General features: G+C 40.6%; 2 protein-coding genes across 2 annotated transcripts; one reads left to right on the top strand and one right to left on the bottom strand.

The window, feature by feature from the left end:
* Nucleotides 1–3166: 3166 nt before the first annotated feature.
* Nucleotides 3167–8118, bottom strand: psmd5 (proteasome 26S subunit, non-ATPase 5). The gene is made up of 10 exons (XM_069715717.1): nucleotides 7921–8118; nucleotides 7330–7474; nucleotides 7114–7224; nucleotides 6893–7021; nucleotides 6475–6584; nucleotides 6165–6307; nucleotides 5866–6057; nucleotides 5572–5681; nucleotides 5310–5450; nucleotides 3167–5127 (listed from the first exon to the last, which is right to left on the bottom strand). Exons 1-10 carry the CDS (start codon nucleotides 8091–8093, stop codon nucleotides 4870–4872), a joined length of 1512 nt encoding a protein of 503 aa, XP_069571818.1. The 5' UTR covers nucleotides 8094–8118; the 3' UTR covers nucleotides 3167–4869.
* Nucleotides 8119–8916: 798 nt separating this feature from the next.
* LOC138630985 (beta-1,3-galactosyltransferase 9) lies at nucleotides 8917–10482 on the top strand. The gene has a single exon (XM_069715685.1). It carries the CDS (start codon nucleotides 8968–8970, stop codon nucleotides 10018–10020), a length of 1053 nt encoding a protein of 350 aa, XP_069571786.1. The 5' UTR covers nucleotides 8917–8967; the 3' UTR covers nucleotides 10021–10482.
* The last annotated feature ends 464 nt before the right edge of the window (nucleotides 10483–10946 follow it).

Genomic DNA, 10946 nt, shown 5'->3' with positions numbered 1-10946 from the left:
GACAGCCGGATGATAAGAAGTTCAATAGAGTTATGATGATAATGATGATTCATCACTCAAATAAAATATGAAAATCCCACATTTCCCTTCACTATGTGCCTGCTGTCAGAGTTTCTCAGGTGTAACCAGCTGGAGAAGGAGATGATCTCACCTCTCATACAGAGGAAACCCCAGAGGAGACTCTCCAACAGACAGCAGGGGAAGGCACAGAGGGCAGCAGCCTTACACAGGGGTTGAATATCATTTTTCAGCATTTAAAAACATTGTTTTGCAGACAGAGATGGCTTTCAGTCCCTGCGTTTAAATTTAATTCTTCATGAGATGGTCACTAACGCTGATCACGAAGAGGAAAATAAGCCAAATGATTTCCTCAACACATCCAGAAGTGCCAAAAGAAGAAATCAAATGTACAGAGAAAAGATTGACTGACTGGATGTTTTTTTGTTTTTTTATTTATTTGATTTTATTATTTATTTCTTTGTTTATCTGATGACGCAAACTGGAGCAAGTATGGACAAGACGTGGGTGAGGTGATATGATTCACCGGGGAGACAGTGACACAAGGTTGTTGAAGAGTTTCAAGCTTGTGATGGATGTTTAAGGTTTGAGTCAATCGTTCTCTCTGGAGAAAAAGCTTTTAGCTGTTGCAGAGGAGGGGAGTCACATCTGAGAAATCCCACCAGGACAGATGTGTAAAGATTTAATGCTGAAGACGTAGATCAATACTATATATACACTGTATATTAGGGCAGCAGAGTCCAGCAGAAGGCAGCTGATGATTATTCAAGTTGTCAAAGATTAAATGGCTTAATTTAAAAATCAACATGATTTAAAAAAAAAAAAAAATTAGGAAAATGGTGCAGAAGAATTACAATCATCTTTTAGCCAGTCCTATTCTGATGTTATTAATGCAATCCGGGAATCACAATGAAGCATGTAATACATCAGTCTGTCCACCAAAGGGCAGTGTCACATTTGTGCTTTGTCTAGGGGGGATAAGTAACGTGTCGAAGGTTTAGCCACCAAAAAACACTTGGTTAGGTTTAGGGAAAACATAGAAAACATAGAAAGACTGTTTTACTGTTCAGTGATTGTAAAATATATAATACGGTGTTAAACTGACAGAACGTTGTTCGCATAGATTATTATAAGTTAGAATCGTTTACACTCATGTCTGTGGAAACTAACAGAAATGTCTTTTTTTTTTTTTCCCACGTTGATTTTCAACCATTTGAAGTTTGAATCTGGCTCTTTTAATGACGTCATTTCGTTGCACCTTCTTCTTCAGTTGTTGTTAGTAGAATCAGCACCATTATAGTATACAGATAATTGTGGCATTGGCAGTCATTTATTTGGATATGTCAGTAAAAAGGCCTTTTATATATATATATATTTTTTAAAATTAATTTCATATCTGTCCTTTGCAATTTTTATTTACAAACAGAAATGTTATTTCTATTTATTTTTCAATCTAAATAAATGGCCCTATTTTTGGATTCAACTCTTACCTGGGTATGAATACAAAAGGATACTTCATTGTTTTCTGATTGAATTTGATTACCTATGTAATTTCACAGTAAAGACGGTTTAAATGTCCCATTTAACGCCCCATCATATTCAAATTATTCCCATTAAATGATTTTTAATCCAGCCCGTCCTGTCATTTAGCTCAGAAATAAATGTTTATTCCATGTCCATCCATGTTGTGGTGCCACAGTGAAGAGGATAAGTAGCGCCCGTGTTTTTACCATTAGTATAATTGCAAGAGCTTCAGCTTGCAGGAAAAAGCTTGCATAAGCTTTTCTTCTAGATTCAGTTAGTGGTTGGACCTTCCCGCCGTGCCATCGCCGTCTCCATCTGGTGTCTGGAGCCACCGAGCTGCCTCCGAGCTCGACCCCTCCGCTGCACATCCCCGCACAGCTTGGTGCCTAAAAATGTAAAATGCCAAACAGAAACTAAAAGGAAATCTAACACAGCAGCGTGTCACTTATAGCTGTGCCTTTTCGGTTACTTTTTCTCTCGTCACGTCCTTATTCTTTTGTTTAAAGGTCGGGTTCTTAGAAACCTTAAAATGCCAAATGCGTGATATTCTGTCTGATGCGATGATTAAAACATCCGTGGACTCGGCATTCAAGTGAGAGCGGTGCTGGAAACTTAAGTACATTTTAAATGTATTTGAATTTCATTTTTGTATTTCCACTTAATGCTTCTTTACATTTCAATTTACAGGATACTTGTCAGAATAAGATTTTTACATATAAAAAGCTACAATAAGCTTCTAAAATACAAATTATTGTTGAGCAGTAACTTGCAATTTCTGACCTTTTTGGTGATAAGAGTTATTTTCTCTCAAAACATCTCATGTTTTTTTTTTTTTTTTTTTTCAAACAACTATTTAGAGGTAATGTAAAATTATCTAATATTTCCAACAACGACAAAAAAAAGAAGCTGGGTAAAAAAAAAAAGTGAAACCAGAGCTTAACTGCTGCCCCCTCGTGGAGATGACAAAGAACACCAGACATCTAGATATATAGTAGCTAATGTTTATATTTCAACGTTTATACACAGAAATATAGGACAAATATTAATATCTATATCAAATAAATGCTGGAAACTTTTATAAATAAAAGTGCAGAGAAAAATATTTTGTCTGGACATTTTTCCCCTCACAGGATATTGTAGCTTCCAGGGAACCAAATATATTTATTATTATCACAAAATATTTTTTAAATAAACCGTCTTACATCAGTAGTGGAAATGCTCAAGTAAGAGTAGCAAATTCTAAAAAGGTCCCCCGTTGAAACGATATCATCAGAGGACTATGATTACAGTCTTTGGTCCTGTGACTGATATATTAGATGATGTAATCATATTGTTATATAAATGTAAAAGTAATATTTTCCTGTGGTAACTATAACAGTCCAGTCGTTCTGTATCCAGACCCCGTAAAACAGTCGCAAGATAAAGCCGAGGGGTTGTGAAACAATTACCAAAGCAGGAAAGTATAAAAACAAAGCTGCACATTTTTTGACTCGCACTGTCTGAGAAGTTTAATTGGTGAATCTCCTTTTGAACTACAAAACAACTCAGACACTTGAAATGTGAAGAGATGAATGTGTGAGAGGGTTTAAAAGCAACAAAAAAAAGAAAAGAGGAGAACCATTGATTTAATCTGCTGTGTTGTATTGTATTTAATGAGCATATCATATGGTCCAGAGAAAATAGACATTGGTATGAAAGAGCATAATATGGAAATACTAAAGTCAAGTACTTCACTTCACTTAAGTACAGAATTGGAGTAAACTAGTTCCTCTCCTTCACTGCCTGCCCTACAGTCATAGCTGATGTGGCACTCCTAAATCCCAACATGATAATTTAATGAAAAAAAAAGGTGCCACAAAAATTCAACTGCCATTTAGAAAAAAGAAAAAAGAAGCCTTCAAGATGCGTCATTTGGAATTTCGAGAATAATATTTCTTGGTATCAAAATATTTTTCTGCAACCTTCGTGCAAAAATTGACAAGTACAGAAAACCCACCTGTTGTGAGACTGAATCATCTTTAATAATAACAAAAAATATCACTGTTTGGTAAACAAAAACATCACTCAAAAAAAAAAAAATCTGATCAATGACTGGATGATTTGGAGAGCTGGATTTTTATTAATGAAGTTGAATTTTTGTTTTGAGACCAGTTTGGATTAAAAGATGAATTTGTGCAAGTGCCTGGTTCGTAAACAGTTTAGGGAACATTTTACATTGTGTAGGTTCCTTAATTACTGTTTTAGTACTTTTTAAAAAGGCACATAAACTAACCATGTGATAACATACCATGTGGCCTCTGCTGAGGTTTGGTTATTGGATGTGGAAATGTTTGGGACACGTTTGATGCATCAGCGGGATTTTAAGTACACGTCCAGTTTGGAACTTCATCTCGTTGCGTGTATGAATATAATCATTTCAGAGGTACTTATACTGCTAAAGGGCCACACCAGTGCTTTTTAGTTTAGCATTTCACTCAACCCGAGTCCAATAAAACTCCACGCCCGCCGCTTGTTAATTATAGTCTGGTAAACTTACACTCTCTAATATACATTCAGACAACTTTATACAACTGTTTTTGAAAGCCGTGTGGTTCTCCTTATTATAAATAGCAAATGTATAAAACAGTGTAATGTGTAATACAAATTACTCGCTCTTTGTTATTACAACTCCAATTTCACTTTTTAGAGTTTAATAACGACTCGAAGGTCTGATCTACCGTGTATTTATCAGCTACTGTAACTGAATCGTGCTAATTACACTGTTTGTTTGGTAACTTCACCTTATTTTCCTGTTGTCTTGAGGATGCATGTATTTATTTTACATACACGACTGGATTTACTCATGAAGATGATTGAAGATGGTTAATGTTTATGTTCTATCTGATAAATAATGAGTGTAGGACAATCTAAGAAACGAGCAGCTGTAGCCGTAATCATAACAACTATTTAAAGATAAATTCCCTAATTGTTTCCAAAAACTTTTAACGATTGGTTTGAGTTAATTTTTCTGGATACAGTTCACATGAAATTACCATAAATGTCTTCTTTTTTTCTTTTTTTAAACCTGTGAAATTTGAATTATCCGAGCTTGTTACATTACATTTAGCTGACGCTTTTATCCAAAGCGATTTACAAGAAGTGCATTTCAACCATGAGGGTACAAAACCCAGAACAACAAGAATCAATTGTACCACCATGCCACTATTTGTTAGAGTTATTTATCACATTAGAGTATTACACGGTAAGCCACAGTCAGATCCTTCAGGCACTTACTTATTACATAAGCATTAATTAGAGGCCCACCAAGTGTACCTTAGTTTATTTGAATCAGTCTGCTCCCTCTGTGCTGACTGTGGCCACAGCTGTAACATGGTAAGGTCCTTCTCTGAGGTAAGTCTTCATGCGCAGGTAATGTTGGCTGCCCAGTATCTCTGCTGCTGTTGACGAACCAGCAAGCGTCCCCACCAGTTGAAACTTGCCATCTTTGGCCTCCTTCGTCTGACCCGTTGAACGATCCAAAATGAACTCCATGAAACCGGGCGTGCTCATCATTAACTTCTGACCCCACGGCTGATCGGCAATGGCCTGGAAAGAAAAACACCCTTAGTCATCCTCTGATAAAGAAAATAATTGTATTGCAGCAATGCTTGTGGTATTTGTTTTGGTTGAAATCATACAAAAAAATAAAAAATGAAATTTAATATCAAAGGCAGTTGTTCAGTTTTAAAAGGTTGTCAAAAGGTCAGTAACAGTGAGGACAGACTTACTGTGAATATTCGCAGAGCACTGCAGTGCAGCTCTGGAAACGGCTGAGTGATGATGTTGCGGATCATGTCCATGGGTTCGTTGGATAAAAGTTGGAACCAGGACTCTGTCAGGGCCAAAAGGTCTTCTGTCTGCTGCTCTGGCTGCAATCAAAAAAAGTGGAAATTCACAAATTAAGTTGTATTGGCGGCAATTTGAGACAAAAAAACAAAACAACCTTCACTTTACGTTGTGATTGTTCTTTATGGGGCAACACAAATATACCAGTAGCGTGAGAAGTTGTGATATGGCGTCCAAGCTGCGCACTCTGAGATTTGTAGCGCCAAGACTGCCATGCTTGCTCATTCTTAACAACACAGCCTTGAACTTTTTTCCTGAAAACACAAAATAATTCATAAAGACCTCAGTTATAATTACAACTAATGAAATAAAAACATCCTACACGTGATAAACTGCAGGAAAACCTTTGCATACATTACAAAGAACAGAGCAACTTGACAACCTAGCAGAATTAATTTTTTTAAATTTGTATCCTACGTCCAGATATCTAAAACTAACCTGTTTTCTGCAGGATCTGCTTCCCCTCCACGGTAGATCCAAGTAATCCCAAAGTGTCCAGGGCGACCCCGATCATCGCAGGGTCCGGATCCAGAGCCATCTCAAACACCTTGTCCAGGAAGGCTGGGTAAGTTTCACAAACCTGCTGCGGGCTCTCCATGATGGCCAGGTTCCCAAAGAACTTCACCAAACCTACAGCAGTGACATTCAACAGCGTACAGGGCTGATTAATGCAGCATTTTATGACAATAGTCTTTAATTCATGGCAGAATTTGGAGTCGATTTTAGGCGAGACTCACCAGGAAGGTAGAGGGAGGAGAGAGGGTCAGTTTCTGCTCCTCTGATCATGTTGGAGAGCTTATCCATTATACCTTGCTGGGACAAGTGCTGCCGGCCATGCGGACTGTGGGCAAGAGCGGTCACCATCTCTATAGCTGTGGCCCTGCATGAAAAGGATATAATAAACCCAAATTAACAGCATGACAGAAGAGTAAAGACACAGAGGGCGTCACGGGGTGAGACGGTGAGAGCAAAAAAATAAATAAATAATAAAACGTAACTGCAGCTACTAATTAATACGTTTTCACACACTGTATCAAATGTTCCTACCTGATCAATATGTCATCTCCTGTCAGTTCACTGAGCAGCTGAGAAATGAGGCTGCTGTTGGCACAGTAACCGAGAGAGATGGGAGACACAGATGAGATTTCCACCAGCAGCTGTAAACAAAAACAAAAACAAGGAACAAGTGTGACTTCTTTAAAAAAAAAAAAAAAAAATAGTCACTATAAACTCTTACATTTGTTTCAGTACGACGTGTCGGGAGCATAAAATGGTGAAATGACGACGGAGAAAATGTGTGTTGCTGTTTCCATGGAAACGCGCGAATTAAAAATGATTACCATCCACTACGAAGGTTACACTGCTTGACTATAGGATAATAATGATTGATCACAATAATTTATGATAAACACAAGTTAACATGCGTCATAGCGTTTATTGATTCTGTCAAAAATAAAACGCACACCTCGTATATTCTGTATCTGATGATGTCACTCGTGGCCATCACGTCCTTGATGGCGTTGAGCAGGTCGCTCTGGAACAGTTTGTCTAACCCAGGTTTGGAGTGACTCAGTTTAGACAGCGACTGAATCGCCTGCAGGAGATAAAACAGTTACTGCGCACACACACACACACATATTATGAATTCATTCATAACTGTCATTTCAGTAATTCGTTCACATTCACCTGTTTGGCCACCGACATCTCCTCCCCGATGCAGTGGATCACCCCTCGGAGGATATCGTGGTTGTTGAGGATTTCCGTGACGGCGTCCGGGTGCTCCACCACTCGACCGATCTGACGGGAGGGGAAAACGGGAGCAGCCGACAGACAATCGTTTGATGATCCACGGGTCGACCTCTTGTACAAAAGGTTCGTACGGGTGCGAACAGCTTTCTTTACCTGCATCAAGGCCAGAATCTTCACGGTTTCTTTAGGATGAGTCAACCCGCCCTGCAGCTCCACCCTGTAGTTCTGGACCACGTTGACGGGGCTGAGGGCCATTAGGATGCGTTCAAGGATGTCCACGCACAGCTCCACCTGCTCCCTGTTGAAAACGCAGCTCACACTGAAAACCTGCAAAGCTTTTTTTTGTTGTTGTTGTTGTTGTTTTTTTAAATTGCTGCAACTAACAGTTATGATCACGAAGAATGCATCTACTGAGTCTTTTTCCTCATTTCATCAAATCTCATTTGGGATATAAAACAAATGGGAAAAACACCACGTTGGGACACCCAGTCGTGTCAAGTGCGGGGTTACGCAACAGGACAGGTGTCGCTGCCCTCACCTGCTCTGCTTTGTTTTCATGGTTTAGCATCGTAGCCACTTAGCTTCCTAACAACTACCTCAGGTTAAACGCATCCTTTTTTTTTTTTTTTGTTTTTGTAGCCAACTGTTAATCGACGAGGACTACCACACTTTAATGACTCATCAGTTTACAGTCACCACTTTGGGTAAAACAGTGAAGACGCGATGCACTGAACCGGACCAAACCTCTCATTGGAGTCCAGTAGAGAGAAAATCACATCGAAACGCTGCCCGCTCACAGAGTCCCTCAAAGCGCTGACGGGTATCGACAACAGAGCTGTTTTTAAGCTCTGCAGCTCCTCTATCGGGTCTTCGACGCCGGAGATCTCCGCCAGTAAACTCCCGATGGAAGCAGCCATGGCTTCCGGTGTTTGCGGAAACCCCGAAGTATCCGCCTAAATCGTCAAACGTGACTTCTTCACTTGCGATTGATTGCGGTTGATATGCAACTTTGTGGCGCATTATCGCCACCTGCTGGCCTGAGTGGGAGGCGCCACGACCTCAAATACTGAAAGCCTTTTTCCTATTTCTTGGCATTAATTAATAATGTCTGAATTATCTTACCATGGCCTTACTCCTCGTTTATGTCTTGCATTTCTGTTTACCACAAATAATATAAATAAATCTGCATGTAACACCTGGTTTTGAGGTTATTTTCGAGCATATATTCTAACACTTGTGTTCTTTGCATAATCAACTATTCTGAATGTTTCTAGAAAGCAGTTGTTGTAATATTAAGAAGTTCTGTTAAGATGATCTCACTTTTTTTTTTGTGGAAAACCCCTTTAGGATACAACTTATTATTCAAAGAAGTACTTTTAAAACATGCCTAAAAGGGGAATATCTAACATTCTTTGGTATGATTAGACCTTCCAGGTGTCATTAATGTTGTATGCAGGATACACTCCTCTTAATGAAGCACTGACTTGGGGTTAAGGGTGCAGGATTACACCTGGCTAGAGTTTCATGAAAGTGGAAACCCTGTCTGTCATCTTGTGTTGAAAAGCAGACTACAGCTGGAGGTGCTCTGGTCCCCTGCGACAAATAAACAGAGAAATAACAAGGCGATTGAAGCAGATGCCATGCAGGTAAAATGTTGACTCTTTGCAGCTTATGAATTTTAATACAAGTTCTATTGGATACCTTTAAGGTAATTCGTACTCTCTTTTTACACTCCAGTGCTCTCTGTGCAAACTGCGTACCCACCAGTGGTGCTTCCTCCTCTTCAATGTGATGCTCTTTCACGCCTTGCTGTTTGGTGCAGACTTTGTCGAGGAGTACCTCCTGCAGCCCACGGCCGGGGTTTACACCGATGGCGTGGTCGTTGGTGTGAGGGAGAAAGCGAGAAAACTAGACCTGAGCAACGCCAGGGAGAACGTGTCCCAGGCCTACCCGATCACGAACCCTGACGCCTGCAGAAACACCGACCTCTTCCTCCTCTCTCTTGTCTTCAGCTCTCCAGCGAATGTCACCCAAAGAGACGCAGTCAGGAGGACATGGGCCAACCAGACACTCATCCAAGGCTTTCCGGTGAGGATACTGTTCTTCTTAGGATCAACTCAGACTTCCGCTGCCCAAGAAGCCCTCGTGAGAGAGTCTGACCACCACGGCGACATGGTCCAGGCTCGTGCGGCGGCCGACTCATCCCTCCACAGCCCAACAGAGAGGACAGTGCTGGCTCTCCGCTGGGTCATCATCTTCTGTCCTTTGGCACGCTTTGTTCTGCTGACCAAAGAGTCTGTGTTTGTCAACCTCCCTGCTATTGGCGGCTACCTGCTCGGGTTACACAGGCACCCTGAGGACCTCTATCTCGGCAGGGTGATCCAGAGAGACTCCCCCGACAGGGATCCCAACAGCCCCGGCTACCTGCCCCCGGCCCTCTACCCTGACAAGTACCTGCCCGAATACTGTGACGGGACGGCTTATGTCCTGTCCCAGGATGTGGTCCGTAAAGTGTACGTAGCCTCTGCAGCCGTCCGTGCACCTGTGCCAGCCGATGTTTTTGTGGGCCTTTGTGCTCAGAAGTCCGGCGTTGCACCGACACACAGCGCCAGGTTCTCAGGGGAGAAACACATCCGCTACAACACCTGCTGTTACCGCTACCTGTTCAGCTCAGCCAGGACGGGGAGCCGTGAACTGGACCGAGTGTGGGCAGACCTGGGACAAAAGGGAGGGACGTGTTCACTGTTACAGACCTACTATGGCCTGGTGACCTGCAAGGCTCTGACATACCTGGATAAACTGTCCTTCCTCAACTCCCCGAGACAAACTGACTCGTATGGTTAATTGATAGTGTGGGGTTAAGAAAAAGTGTAGTAGGTTTTTGTTCTTCTGCAGATGTTGTTCAATTTGGGAGTAATATAGTTCCAGTCTGTCATATGTCAGGAACAACTAAATGACCAAAGTATTCTATAGCTATCCATAATTTATTGTGTACATAATGTAAAAAAAAAATAGGTAAGAACATGGAAAAACAGACGAGAGAAAGAAAAATAAGAGCATATACCAAAAAATATTTGGTCAGACGTGTAAATTAAATTGCAGTGTAAATCTAGATTGTAATGGAGAACTGTAAGCGTCAGCAGAGGAAGCAGGACTTTGTGAATTTTGCATTTGAAATTGCCTTAAAAGTTACCCTTGTGGGATCAATAAAGTATATCCATCCATCCATCCATCCATCCATCCATCCATCTATCCATCTATCCATCTATCTATCTATCTATCTATCTATCTATCTATCTATCTATCTATCTATCTATCTATCTATCTATCTATCTATCTATCTATCTATCTATCTGAGTACCTCAATAAAATCCAGTTGTCATTTCATTTCCAAGTCAATAAGATTATTTTTGAAGCCAGCCCCTAGTGGCCCTCAGTGGTATTGCACTTTATTCCGCAGTGGCTTCACTTTTCACAACAGGGAAACTACATCAGTTTCAATATAACGACTTTCAAACTGCAGCCAGCCAGGTACCTGCAGCTGTTGATTCAAACACAGCCAATGTAAGTTGTACACGTCCACTCAAAAGTATTTATTTTTCATTGAGCACCACAATACCGTTGTAGGCTAGAAGCTACCAGTATGTTTGTTGTACACGTGAAACAAAAATAACTAAGTAAAAAAAAAAAAAAAGCCGACAGGTGTTTTGGCGTGTGATGCGTTCAAATGTTGCGTTCGTCATTTCCGGTAAATGCAACGCGGCCGATTT

The sequence above is a fragment of the Brachyistius frenatus genome, unplaced genomic scaffold, assembly GCF_029030835.1.
Source record: "Brachyistius frenatus isolate BFR_SWC_R1_liver_20210118 unplaced genomic scaffold, ASM2903083v1 Contig_146, whole genome shotgun sequence".
In the NCBI taxonomy this organism is placed as follows: Eukaryota; Metazoa; Chordata; class Actinopteri; family Embiotocidae; genus Brachyistius; species Brachyistius frenatus.
Note: the sequence above shows the minus strand (reverse complement) of the source record. Positions and strands in the feature narration are given on the sequence as shown.

Bases quoted from the DNA above. Each gene is read 5' to 3' on its own strand.
- psmd5 (XM_069715717.1), bottom strand. From the start codon at position 8,093: ATGGCTGCTTCCATCGGGAGTTTACTGGCGGAGATCTCCGGCGTCGAA. The intron at 7,022-7,113 runs GTGAATGTGAAC...TATCTCCTGCAG, and splicing joins AGATGTCGGTGGCCAAACAG to GCGATTCAGTCGCTGTCTAA. The intron at 5,682-5,865 runs GTTAGTTTTAGA...TTGTGTTTTCAG, and splicing joins GCAGATCCTGCAGAAAACAG to GAAAAAAGTTCAAGGCTGTG.
- LOC138630985 (XM_069715685.1), top strand. From the start codon at position 8,968: ATGCTCTTTCACGCCTTGCTGTTTGGTGCAGACTTTGTCGAGGAGTAC.